The 14,479-nt window shown below is 50.1% G+C and overlaps 1 protein-coding gene across 3 annotated transcripts in view; it reads right to left on the reverse strand.

The window, feature by feature from the left end:
- LOC138491618 (E3 ubiquitin-protein ligase DDB_G0292642-like) overlaps positions 1 to 14,479 on the reverse strand; it is a 536,293-nt gene that overhangs the window by 186,161 nt on the left and 335,653 nt on the right. Inside the window, exon 1 of one of the 3 annotated variants that reach the window (XM_069618243.1) lies at positions 7,109 to 7,296. The exons of the other annotated variants lie outside the window; for them this stretch is intronic. Within the exon in view, the coding sequence (XP_069474344.1) occupies positions 7,109 to 7,187 (79 nt within the window). The 5' untranslated portion in view covers positions 7,188 to 7,296. Of the gene's footprint in view, positions 1 to 7,108; positions 7,297 to 14,479 lie in introns of those variants that run through there. 3 annotated transcript variants of the gene reach the window in all.

The following is a 14,479-nucleotide window of genomic DNA, read 5'->3' on the forward strand; positions in this document are numbered from 1 at the left end:
GAATTCTGTTTCATTTCGATGAGAGTAATTGAAGGGGGGATCTTCGGTACCGTCTAAGTCGGTGAGGGTGGTCACCGGAGATCTTACGCATGCCTGAGTTTGCAGAAAAGACTTGGCTGTCGATGATGTGGCTGCTGAGACCATCGATCCAACCGACGGAGGCCTGGCACGGGGGCCCGTTGCTTCAAGGGCCGTGCCAGCAGCCAATGCTGATTGGGAGTTTGGAAAATTAGTAGCTCTCTCCAGGTCGGATGTAATCTTGGTAGGTGGCGTTAGCAGGGATCGTGCACCAATTCGGGGAGAGCCAAAGTGCCACCTGATGTTTGCTTCTTCCACAGGTCCTGCAAAGGAGAAGCGTGGGGGTTTCAGTGAGAAGGCTGGACGCGAGTCAGAAGAGCCTCCCATAGCATTTAAGGGGGCGTTTTGATCCGCTGTTACTTCTAAAATCTCTGCATCCGAAAGTTCCCTTAAGGGTAAGGCTTTCTTTTTTAGGAGATTTGCGAAGAATTTGTTGTTCACCGACAATTGTGTTGTATCATCCTTCTGCTGATTATACTGGGGGTTTGACGAAGCGCAGGGATGTCTTGAACGCTGTGTTTGCTGGGCTTTTATCCCCAGCTTTTGGTGTGAATATGCACAACGTTTCTTGCGGATCAGTCTTCCTCTCTTTTTTGGATGTGAGACATGTGTGGAGACCTGAGCTAGCTTGGTTGCCCTGTCGGCTCTCGCAGCCCTTATCAGAGGGTCGAACAATCCCATGTCGGGAGGAGCCGCTACAATTGGAACTGCTAGTTTCTCTCCTTCCAGCACGTCCACCTCCAGAGGACCGCCAACATCTGGGGGGGGAGAGTGCAGGATAGGTGCCACTGTAAGGCGGATTGCCTCGAAACTTATCGGGACTAGCAGATCATCTCCTGGAGCTGCATCTCTATTGACCTCATCATCCGCCTGGCGACTGGGGCTACAGGCTCCTGGGCGTGGCAAGCCCGGGGGGGTCAGCGAGAGGCAGCTTGTCACCCGCCGTCCCATCTTCACCCACCCGACCCACCAGACCCTCCTCACCTGCGACATACGGCGCTTCCTCTCCTCCGAGGGGCAGCCCCGTAAATGCTTCACACGGCAGACGGTAACTGGCGGTCGCGGGGGACTTCTCCATTGACGGGGGACTGGCAGGAAGACAAACTGGTGTCCAAGCCGACAGTACAGACTCCTGGGTATCCCGGGCATCCCGGGCATCCCAGGCATCCAGCTGGCGTACTCCCAGACCCTGGTTCACTGCTGCGGACGGTCCGGGTATGATGGAAGCCAGCCTTGGCGCCAAAGAGTCTGCCTCGAGATCCAAGTGAGGCTGGATGGGCTGGTTAGGCACCTGGTTAGGCACCTGGATCATCTTTGATTTGGCGCTCCGCAGTCGAGGACCTGGGGTATCAGGTTGCAGTGGCGTTGACTCCGGGTGAGTGGCGGGGATTGAAACTCCCGCCGATGTCAAAGTCTTTTTGGTTACCGCAGCGGCAGGCAATTGAGTCACTCGGGGGGTGCGGCTTTTCCTACTCGCAAGCCGCCCTGCCCTAGCTGCCATAGACTGCAGAGACTGCCACTCTGCAGCCGCTCCGCGGCCGCTCCGCGGGAAAGAGGGGTTTTGAGTAAAAGTTCAACCCACTCAGTAGTAGAAACAGGAGACAGACTCCAAAGCACAGGAAACCAGCTGGAACTCGCAAGACACTGCAGAGACTGCCACTCTGCAGCCGCTCCGCGGCCGCTCCGCGGGAAAGAGGGGTTTTGAGTAAAAGTTCAACCCACTCAGTAGTAGAAACAGGAGACAGACTCCAAAGCACAGGAAACCAGCTGGAACTCGCAAGACACTGCAGAGACTGCCACTCTGCGGCCACCTTATGATCGGGGGGTATTTCAACTCAGTCCCAGACCCACAAATCGATAAAGCTCTGCCCCCAACAAGGGCAGTTTTCTCCCGGGCCTTAGCGATAGCCGAATTCCTGTGGGAGTAGGGAACAGTGGACATCTGGAGGCTTGATAACATGGGTACCCAAGACTTCACCTTTTTTGTCACACGTACACAAAGACTTCTCTAGGATTGACCTTCTCTTAATGTCCAGTGCCCTTTTCCCCTGTCTGGAGAGGGTTCAAATTCTCCCAAGGGCGAAGGGCGCTATCAGACCACGCACCTGTCACAGCAGACTTGCGAATTCAAGGCCTCCTGTGTGTCCCCCAGAAATGCTGGAAGCTTCAGGACTCTATCCTATTAGATCCCTCAATCGGAAAAGAGGTAACCGAGAGACACTCACACACTATTTTAGAAAGAACGGAACAGGGGAATGCCCACTAGCCACGGTCTGGGATGCCATGAAGCCAGTGGTGCGAGGGGTCTTAATTAGTACTGCAGCTTCATTAAGACGGAATGGTCAACTCCAATAGATTAAACTAGAAAAGAGAGTGGAGTAACTTGAAAGGAATTTTAAAAAGCACCAAACCACCAAGGGGGGCATGGACCTCAAAAAAGCAAAAACTGCATTAGAGGTCCGCTTAGCTGACAAATCAGCAAGGGCGCTAGCATATACCAAACAATACTACTATGTAAACGGTAATAAGGCAAATCGACTGCTAGCTTATAAACTGAAAAAAGTACACATGAGGAATAATATTCCAAAGCTCAGGGGGGCGATTGGGGTGCTCTGGTACACGGAGGGAGAGAAAATGGAAATATTGGTTGAACATCACAGAGAAACCATTTTGGGCCCTACATAGACCCTGAGGCCCAAACACACTACCTGCGATATATACAAAATCCCCCTCCCCTTATTCAGCTTGACACCCTAGAGCTTCCAATCACAACAGAGGAAACTAGAGAGGCAATAAAATCACTGAAGAGCGCTGCTCCGGTACCTGACAAACTCACAGCGCGGTTTTATAAGGCATTTTCCCATATTCTGGCCCCTCAGCTTTCCACCCTTTTCAACTCCTTCCTAACAATGGGGGGTATCACCCCATCGATGAATGAAACACTGACAGTACTCGTTCCCAAACCAGGCAAGGACCCCAAACAATGCGCCTCATGCAGGCCAATCACACTGATGAACAATGGCGCTAAGATCTTCTCCAAAATTTTAGCAACTGGATTACGAACAGTTCTCTCCGAATTAATCCACCCAGATCAAACAGGCTTTATTCCCGGGCATAACACTGAAGACAACATAAGGTGCACAATCAACCCTAATAGAAAGGGCCACCAGAATGAGCTCAGAACTAGTCACTATTTCCCTTGATGCACACAAAGCCTTCGACCTGCTAGATTGGGCTATCAGCCAAACATTGTCCCACCTTGGATTCGGTCCCAACTTCATAAAATGGTCCATGGCCAATTACCAGCATCCCACCACCTCCCTTAGGATAAATGGTGCAAGATCAGCTAAAATCAACATATCTAGATGCACCCGCCAAGGCTGCCCACTGTCACCATTGATATTCGCACTATCTATGGATCCATTCGCCACAAAGCTCCAGGAAAATACACACATACAAGGCCTAAAAGTGGGGGCACACACATATAAAGCTGCTATGTACGCGCACAATGTCCTTCTCATCCTAACTCAGCCGGACAGCTCAATGGAAACCCTCTGGCAAGAAATTGAGGCATTTGGTAACACATCAGGTTTTAGGATCAATTACTCTAAATTTGCAGCCTTGGCAATGAACATTCCACGAAAGCACAGGGTAGCTCTGGCAACCAAACACCCCATCCCCTGGGCTAAATCTCGCGTCAGCTACTTAGGGGTGCAAATCCCAAACAAAATAGAAGGCATGTACCAAGCTAATTTCCCACAGTTATTCAACGAGCTACACAAAGATCTAGAACGCTGGCATAAGCAGAAGGTCTCCTGTTTGGGGAAAATAACGGAGGTGAAAATGAATATTGTGCCAAGGCTAATCTACCACTGTTCAGCCCTGCCCATCCACATCCCGGAGGGTGCCCTCCAAAAACTAAAACAAAGAATACTGAAGTTCGTTTGGGGAGGGGAGGGGGGGGATCCACGCATAGCGAAACGAATCATGCTGCGAAGTACAGGCACGGGTGGGCTGGGGTTCTCAGATTTTTCTAGATGCTGCAGTGTGGCTCAACTCTCTCATGCCTTCACGTGGCAACTAACCACCCACCAGCCCCGATGGAAGTAGCTAGAGGATGCCTGGAGCCCAGCTCCACTAACAGCAAACCCACATCTCACAGCACACTGTGCCTTCCCAAACTCAGCCCCACTTACCTTTACCAAGAACATAATAAAAAGCTGGAGGAATGCAGCCTGCACATGGGAATGCAAAGGCACTCTCGGGCCCCTAACCGCAATATGGAACAACCCCAGATTCACCAGATGGAGGAAGTGGGAACTAACACAGGTATCAGGCGTCCTGGTCAATGGGTTGACCATAACATTTGAAGAAAGATTTCACTACACATAAATAAGGCATTGGCTGTCGCAAGGCTCTGCTAGGGCCAATGGAGGTAGGGGCCTGTCAGCTTTAGAACGCACACTCACAATACCAACATACAAAGGCAAAGTCTCAACCCTATACTAACCCGAATAGAAAGGAAAAAAATATGCTCAACTGGGAAAGGGACCTGGGGCTGGTATTGGAACTAGAATATTGGAATCGTATTTGGGATTGAATGTATAAACGTTCTAAAAGTGACACTAATAAGGAAGGGGGCTGAAAGTTGCTTTATGATACGATATGATTGTTTATTTATATAGCGCCTATACACAGTGTCTCAAAGCGCTTCAAGGCAAGGGAGGGAACAAGGGAAAATACAATGACATTCTTGCAGGCCATGAACAGTAAGGATGTGAAATTAACTATTGTACTCGGCCTGACGACATTTCAGATAGTGCAAGAGCTAAGACATAGATAAGGAAGGGAGGGGGAGAGTGCTAAGGAAATGGAAACAGCCAGGCGACTACCATACTGGGCCTGACGACATTTCTGGTAGAGCCGGAGAAAAACAAAAGGGGAGGGAGAGGGGTGCAGAAAGGGAGGGAAGGAACAAAACAAGCGACTATCATACTAGGCATGACTATATTTCAGATAGTGCTGGAGGGGAGGGAGTGGGGAGGAAAAAAACAGTAATGGGAGGGTGGAGGAAACAGACGAGGTTGCTATCATATTAGGTCCAGGGACAATTCTGATAGAGTAAGTGCATAGAAGAAAGTAAGGGGAGGAGAACGGAAAAGGGAGAAGGGAAAAGAGGAGAGAACAGAGAGTAAGCAGTCAAAGAGAGTGAAGAAGCAAGAGTGGAGAGCAAATACAAATTCTCAGTAGCCTCTGTTAACATTTGTGCCACCCGCTGTCTGAGGCCTAGCACATAGTCAGTACTTAAGGGAAGGAGCACTCTCCAGACCATCTTTAGATGGTATTTGACTCCTGAACTATTAAACAAAAGTAATCCGACGATCTCACCTCAATGTTGGAGAGGATGCTTATCTATCGGTCCTCATTTCACTTACTTTGGGCCTGCCCGAAAGTATCGTAATTCTGGTGAGAGGTGCTGGAACACATCCGGCTAATCACAGGTCTAAGCATTCCTTGGGACCCGGGCATAGTTCTACTGTGAGACATCAAAGGAGGAGCTTGCCCACTCATGGGACACATTGCAAACCTATGCACCTAACTACTTACCGCGGCTAAAATCACTATTGTTTGCTTGTGGAAGCACCCTGATGGCCCAGTTCTCCCCATGTGGTGGATGAAATGCTGGGACATAGTAGTTGACGAAAAAATCACGGCCATCCGCCTGGAGAATATGAGCCGATTTCACAACACATGGGCCGCATTCCTGGACTAATCTGAGAAAAATTCCCTGGGATAACTCACCGCCCCCCATACCCAGATGGGTGAAATATCACTAGCAAAGGGACCAATACCATAGCTCTCAACTCACCCGCTTTTGGCGGGTGTCACCCGCCTTGCAAATGCATGACTCACCCGCCAAGCCTCCTGCACGCCCATTCATTCCAATGGGCGTCTCACCCGCCAGAAACAAAATCGGGTGATTTCACCCGCCTTTGCGAGACAAATGGTTGAGAGCTATGCCAATACCAAACCACCAGCCATGTGGAAACTCCCCAGAATGTTTGAATCCGCATTGACGCAATGAACTTACTAAAGCCCGGTAAACAACTTGTGAAGGAAGTCCGGTCCCAAATACAACAGGACTCTGCAGGACTAGCCCGAACTACTGATCAGCACCAGCAACAATGCCACTGTGCCCTCTTGCATGCATGTATATCTGTCAACCACATAGCTCTTAACTCACCTGCTTTTGGGGGTGTCACCAGCCATGCAAGCAGCTGAATCACCCTCCAAGTACCTCATACGCCCATTCACTTCTATGAGCTCTCACCTGCCAAAAAGAAAATCGGGTGTTTTCACACGCCTTGGTTACACAAAATGTTGGGAGCTATGGAACCACGTTGAAGTTTACAATGTGAAAACGCATAATAAAATGTTTTGTCGAAAAAATATATATATTAGTTACCATTTATATATTGCACACCTCAAATTAATTATTTCTGTGATGTCACTTATGTCAATAAGACATGCAAATTAGCAATGTGCACTGGCCAACCCCCACGATCTAGAATGGAGACTCCCAATTTTTGTTACAAAAAATGTTGCTGTTTTTACTTTCATCCGCCTAAAATAATTACTTCCCCAATGGGAGAATTTTTCTGTAGCAGAATCTCCCTCCCAAGTGCTGCAAAATGTTGGCATATGATACAGTGCTTGGGAAATTCCAAAACGACAATATGCATGTGCTTGGGAAATTCCATACTACAATATGCATAGCAATCTGTGCGCAGCTCAAACTGCTTCTGATGCGCCCGCCGCCTGTCTACAGTTCCGCAAAACCGTTTTGTAAGTTGGCCAGTCAGATTTCGGGCACTGAGAAAGTATGCCCAACTGCTATAATAATATTTTATTTACCATGATGACCGTTTTATTAAACAGATGGGTAGTAAAGCCAAAAAGTACAGTGTACCGGCGTACACAAAGACACAGCCTCCGCCTCCCGGCTCCGCTCCGCCCAGTGCCCTCTGACCTGTGATATCGTCCTTTTTCCGAACAAACTTCAGGGTGGTGTCAGCTGGGTCATAGCGTTTTCCCTCAGTCTCGCCCATCTTCAAGGATTAATAACCAGACAACTAAAGAGTCCTGGGGATATTAAACGTCTCTGCCTCGGAGTCTGAAGCCCCGGTACTGGTGCTTCCGCTTTAGATTTGTTTATTGGCGAAAAGTTTCACTTTCTGTTCTTAGACCGTTCCACCCCTTTTCACAGAAATGAAACAGGCAGGGAGGAGGCTGGAGGCCTTTCTCTGCTCGGGGATTTCTCTGCAGTTTATGTGAAAACGTGCTGTGCTAATGATGTGGGAGCCGGTGCCAAAACAACAGCAGAGCAGCCCTTTTCAAGTTGGGAGCATTTCTATAAACATAGAATCTCGTTTAATCATAGGCACAGCACAGCTTTACCGTTTTAGTGTTTATTTACCACATGTCCAGTATTATTGATCAAGCACTAACAAAGTTGTGGTGGATTTAAAACATAAAATGTGTTTAAAACCCATTTGGGTTTACTGCACAAAAACACCTAGACTCGCATTGCAGTGGAAAGGGTCACTTTAATGTGACAGGCCAAAGCTCACAAATAAACGCTAACCTGGCCCCTGGCCTTACAGACTAACAAATCTGTTTATAACAACTTTCCAAACAAATTTAATAATTAAACACTCTCAATTCCCCCAACAATTAAATAATCAAATCAGTTCAAAATCCTCCCTACCTGTCCCTTGCTCCCTACTGTCTCCTTACCATCTTCTCAAGCCTTCCTTCCCGCTTCCTCCCATCTTCTCCCTGGGACCATGCCCCTCCATCTTCAATACCTGTTCCCCCTCTTTGTACCCCTGTGGTAGCCCGTTTGTGCAAATAGCACCACCTCCCTCCTTTCCTGCACTATTCCCCCATTGTGCTCCCCCCCCTCATCCAAAGGGGCCATGCCCCCGGCATCAGAAAAACCCTCCCCTGAGGTGTTCTTTCTGTCCCACCCCTACCATGCTTCCTTCTACCCCCAACTCTTTATTATTTCCTGCACTTGCAATTGTATCCAAAAGGTAGTAACTGTTCCTAAAAACTGACAGATGAACGGTATCCTACCAGAAAACCGAAAAATCCTCATACACTATCTCTCTATTCCAGTACCTGCACCGCCACCAAACAGCAAAATGTTATCATCTCCCTATTTATTTTCTTCCTAGTTAGCTCTACTGCCCCCTCACTTACCGCTCACCTCCATACTCTCCTCGGCAACAGCTTCGTCCATACCAAACTTACCTTAGGCCATATCTCCCGAAACCATGGCAAATCCCTCTTCATTCTCCTCAACAGAGCCACACCTGTGTTTTTCGGACCAAATTGTTCTCCCCGTGTGTATTATCATCCCTTCTGGGACCCCATAACGCTCCTTCAGCCCCGCCAACATGGGCAGCAGCTGATCCCATCGCAGCGCCCCTAAACCCGACCATCTCACAAGCGCCACATTGTAACTGCACCCCAATTGAGTACCAAAAATCAATCCTTTTCTCCACCTCCTTCCCTGCCCATTTCACAATGAAATGACCAACAATCCAAATCTGCGGCATCTCACCCGTCCTCCGAGCCAAAAGAAATTACATTGTCACTTTCCACTCCTCAACCTCCCGGAAACCCCCAGCCCTCCCCTTTGCCCCATGCCCACTCTCAGACAGCCACTTTACTCAGATCCCTGATATACCCTTTGTACTTCCCTGACCTCCACCGCCCCAAGATTTTCACCTTATCCTCCGATAACCCCAACCGGCTACCTTCAGATGCTGCACCCATCCTGAACCAATGTGTTTCAAACTCCTCTGCTTTTTCCTCCACAGCCACTAATGCCTTTCTCAATACTCCCAACACTTGAGCCGCCGACGCCGACACTACCGCCCCATCCTCATGCCGGAAAACCAACCCCGATCTCCCCCCACATAACTCCTTCCAAGCCAAACCTGTCCTAACCCGGCACAACTCCGTACTGCCCCACGCCAGCAATACCCAACAGCCCCTCCCTCTTTGATCCGTCTTTTACCTCCTAATCTTAATATCCAACCCCAACTCCGAGAAATAAATATCCTTCCACTGCAGACCAACCTCCCCGCCTTTCCCCCCCCACGAGTTCTGACACCCTGAACACCCCAAAAAACAACCAAGTAAAACATGGCGAGAACATGGCCCCCTCCCAAGCCGACCAGCAGACCCTGTCCAAAGCCCAGCATAGCTTACCAACAAAGCCGCTGAGACTGGTTTCCTGCTGTCCTTCTCCCTCCTATTCTCCCTCGCCCAGCCCTCTAAGATACTGCTTGCCATTTCCCCACCGCTAGGCTGAAGGCCCCAAAACCACTTCCCATAGAAAGCGATGCCCGCCAGCTTCCCGGCTATTGTTGCTTTCAACCATCCTTTGTCCATACACCCCAATAGGAAACTGACCACATTATCCCTTCTTCGCTCCTCCGCATCCTCCCTACCCTTCCAGCTACGCGCTACCCTTTTATGAATTCCGCCCATGCCCTCCTGTATGCCGCCCTTGACGTCGGGGCCAGCGAACCCTCCACTAAAGACAACGCTCTCAACTTCCTATCTTCACCAGCACCTCTGGGATCCGCTGCCCCCTCTGCTCCGCTCCTGGTGCCAGTCCATGGAATCTCTGCCATTAAAAACGAGATAATGGATCAGCGATCCCGCGAAGGAGATAACTTTCACTCTGTTTGTTTGCTTGGGAGTATCACCGGCGGTTTATAGCTACGTCTGTGTGGGTTAGATTATCCAACCCACACAGACATAGCTATAAACCGCCGGTGATACTCCCAAGTAAACAAACAGAGTTTGGCATAGAGTGAACATTTCTCCTAGATCCATCCTCATGACGCTTCTTGAGTTATCTCCTTCACGGGCACAGAAACACCTTCTTGAAAAGTAGAGATCCATCGAGAGTGGAGGGAGGATATCCTTCAAGTAGATCTTACTCTGCTTTTGCAACCAACTTTGAAGATGTCTGTTGATTATTCTGATTGAATGTTTCAAGTGGAATATTTCTGGACCAGTAATACTGGGCTGCCTTTCTAAATAACACTGTTAATTGCTCCTCTAAACCTCCTTGAGGTTGCCTTCTCCAAGCTGAGAGCTTCTGCTTTCCCAGTCTGTGAAAGAAACACTGGAAATAGAGACGGTGTCACCCGAATACACGTGTCTCGTCCACTCACTTCAAAAGACATATGCTTACTGCTGTGACATGCATCTTTGAAAATCACTGCTGCTCGCTTTCATCAAAATCAGATTTCTATTGCTCCTGAAGAAGGGGAGTTTCCCCGAAACGCATAGAGTTGGAAATCACACCTGAACATAAGAACATATTGTTTGGTTTTTTCCTTTGCTTTATATGATGGCCTTATGTGTAAATTACTATTGTTTGTACAATTTAATTTGCTAAACCAAATGTACATATATTGTTTTACCTTGAGTTGATTACTCTGAATTACATATTTTTGAAAATATAAATACTGTATTGACTGATTTATTTCAGCTTTAATGGTGTGCAGGGGACGGGAGTGTCTTTAAATTTAGACACTTTTTCTTAGTTCACCTTGTCGTGCGGCAAGCGTGAGGTCATGGCCACCGAATCCAATTCGATCCCTAAAAAGGTCAACACCACTGCCGGTCCCTCAGTCTTGTCCTCCACCAACGGCACCCCCAATTCCTGCATCAGAGCCTGAAAAGTCCCTAGCATCTTCCTGCATTCTAGTTCTTTGCCCGCCCCACTAACGAACAGAAAATCATCCAGGTAATGTAATACACCCTCCGAACCCGAGCTATATGTAATACACCCTGCAAACCCAAGCTATATGTAAAAGCCCACTGCAAAAACGAACTAAAACGCTCAAATAACGCACAAGAAATTGCGCAACCCATCAGCAAGGCCTTGTCTATGTAAATGCGGTCCTCAAATTGCATTCCCAACAGCCAAAAATCCTCTGGGTGCTCCGGCAGTAACCTAAACGCTGCCTTGATGTCACACTTGGCCATGAACGCCCCGCAACCAGCCTTCCTCACCAGACACACCGCCTGATCCACGCCCGCGTATGACACCACACACTCCTCTGGGGCAATAAAATTGTTCACTGACATGCCCTCTGGCCACGATAATGATGTATTAATCTAAATTCCCCCAGCACCTTCTTGGGCACGACCCCCAATGGGGAGACTACCAAGTCACCCGGCAAATCTGCAAATGGCCCTACCACTCTCCCCGCGGCCATCTCCTTGTGTAACTTTTCCCTTACCACTTCAACATTTTCCCTGGCCTACTACAAATTTTCCGCCCAACGACGCATCCTTAGACCCTGATAACCCAACCGGAAACCCTCACGAAAACCCTCTCCCAAAATCTTCGCCCCCTCCCTGTCTGGGTAAAAACGAAGCCACTTCTCCAGAACCTCCACCTTAACTGGAGTAAAAGCCTTTCCCCACAACCCCTCGACCTGCTCCTTGCCCTCTCACCCTGTCCCCCGCTGGAAACACTGTGTGTTCGGGTGCCGCCCTGCACATCTGCTGCACTCGTGTCTGAACCTACACACTGCCCTTGTGAAGCCCTCTTTGTTGAAGGCCCAGCCTGCTGCTGAGGGCTGAACTCTGCCTCCTCCCTCCACCCCCTCCGAAGCGGGGCAACCAAGAAAGGGCCGCTAAGGCATGGGTAAGCCGCTTGCCGTGTGTAAAGTTGGAGCTGACCTCGTTGGCGCCATCCATTGCAACCAGAGATCCATGTCGATCTCCCTCCAGACCCCCTGGCTGTCCTCTGCCATCCTTGCCCTGAACTCCTCATCATAACGCACCCACGCGAAACCCCCAAAACTTGTGAATGCTTTTCTTATCACATCCATATACTTTAACAGTGCCACACACCTCTCTGGGAATTTCTCGCAGTAGACGCTCGCGTAGATAATAAAAGCCGACATCCAATTCTCAATCGTCACCGGCACCTTTGGCCGCGATGCCAGCTCCCTCTCCGCCTCCTTAGACCCCTCCTTCGCTCTCACCTCCCTATGTAGTAGCTTGAACACATCCACAAATTCCCCTGCCCATATCTTATCCTTTATTGACCCCATCAAATGCGCGCCGAATGGCTTTGTAATGCCCATGTATGGAAACTTTTTATCCTTTCCCGTACCCTCTGAAGCCTTTTCTTTCGGGGCCTGTACCTCGGGTACCCCAGGCTCATCCACCTTGTCCGTCTGCACCTCCACCAAGGATACTCTCCCCAGCAATTCTGCGGCCCCCGTGGCCCGCAAGCCCTTCTCTCCCCCCGTCTCCCGTACCCCGAACCCTTCCCCTACTGTCCCCCACCCTGCGCCCCCTCTGTGCCAAGCCGCTGCCCAATCCCCTTCCTTCTCACCTCTTTCTGCCCTGCTGTCACCCAGCCGCAACCTGGCGTCCACTCCAACACTTCTCATTTCCTTCCACACTGGGCACCTGCTGCGGGGACAAAACATACCAGCAGTCCCACCCAACCAGCTACCCTGCTGCCCCCTTGCATACCTCACTTCACTTTCCCCTCCCCACCTTAAACCACCGTGCCCCCTTTCCCTCCCTCTTACACCACTATAGCCCTCATCCTCACACTGTCCCACATACTCCTCATCCCCTTCTTCAACCCCAATTTAATACCATGGCTGTTGCGAGCGCATGCTCGTATTGGGCAGCTCCTTCTCGGGTGAGCCTGGGGCGTCCGCCCCGCTGCTCTGATGGTGTCTTCTTGGCTGGGCCGCAGGAACCCCTGCCTGGTCCTCCCTTCTCGGGCAAGGGGTCCTCTCCTCCACCCTTTGGTCCTCCGTGCTAGGGGCCGTGCTGTGCCCTCTAGTCTGCCCTCGTAAGTCCTGTGGAGGGGCCGTTCTTTAGCCCTCTCCCGTCTCAACCTCTGGAACCGCGGAGGCTGCCCTATGCCTTCCATCGGAAACCCTACCCTGCGGGGAGGCCGTTCCGCACCTCTAGCTTTTCCTCACTACTCTGAGGGGACCACTCTCTCCACCTCCCATCTACACTCTTCTGCAGGTATTTTCCTCCCTTACCCCTCCACACCGCTGCCCCTCTCTCCTCCCCGGCACCCCTCACCTCACCCTCCACATGCCTTGCGCCCTTTTGCAATCTCCCTTCCCCAGCATCCTCCACCTGTTCTTGGTCCCCCAACTGCCTCCCTGACCCCGCTCCTACCTCCCCTTCCCCCTGATCGCTCTCCTGGTAATCTCCTTCCTGCTCCTCCTGACCCCTTTCTCCCAAACCTCCCCTCTACCGGGCGCAGGGCTATATGCCACCACTGCCGCGAGAGCCCCATCTGCCGCCCCTCTCCGCTGCGGCCTTTCTCCACCGGCCCCTCTTTCTTCCATAACTTTATCCACCACCCCTTCGAGCTGGGCTTTGGTTGCCCTGCTAATAATTTCCAGGGCCTCCCTCAGGGCCTGCGCATCGACCAATCCCTTCTTCTTTGACCCCTACCCCACCTGTAATGCTTCAACTGGGTACAAATACCCCATGCTTCTCTCCCCACAATAAGCTAGCCCCCGAGCCAACGGCCACCCGCGAGTACTGCCTTAAAGTTTGGGTGAGGAGTCCCAGGCTTCTTAATTGAAACCTAAATAATCCCCTCCCCCCCCAGTACTGTATAATGCAATCCCCCTAAAAAGCTTTATCAAATTATCTCCTTATTTCCTATATATTTATATATTTTCCTATATTTATTTTTTAATTTTATTTATTGACGCGTAGAAAACTGCACTATGTGCTGCCAACGAGGCCCCTGCACTGCTCCCTGGCTGTGCGACGCGGCACCGCAGTGTTGACTGGGACCGTGAGCAGCCCCCTTATATACCCCCGAAGGCGTACAATGCGCAGACCAGCTCGCCCAAAACAACCCCCTTGTGGCTGGAATGTAGCAAAATTCTCTTCAGCTAATTTCCATACCCACATTGCATTGCTCAGAGGTTCAGAACTGGAGGTGAACTTCGGTGGTGGCTACAGATTGGCACTCTGGCATTATTATTATGGCTTTTCGCCTCAGCGTCAGATGGGAACCACTAGGAATGCATAGCTCTCAACCTTTCATGGCCCCTGGGTGAGTGAAAAAACCTGATTTTGCATTTGGCGGGTGAAAGTCAATTGATTCCTATCGGCATGGAGGGAACTTGGCAGGTGAGAGAGCTGCCTAACTGGCGGGTGACATCTGCCAAAAGTGTGTGAGTTGAGAGGTATGGGAATGACAAATACACCACTGGAAACAGAACACACTGCAGCAAACACACATGGAAGGAAGCCAGGGAGGGACACTAAAAAAGACTCACCTCCAAAAAATAACACC

This window comes from Ambystoma mexicanum, chromosome 10 (assembly GCF_040938575.1).
Source record: "Ambystoma mexicanum isolate Mex_15411 chromosome 10, UKY_AmexF1_1, whole genome shotgun sequence".
NCBI classification, from domain to species: Eukaryota; Metazoa; Chordata; class Amphibia; order Caudata; family Ambystomatidae; genus Ambystoma; species Ambystoma mexicanum.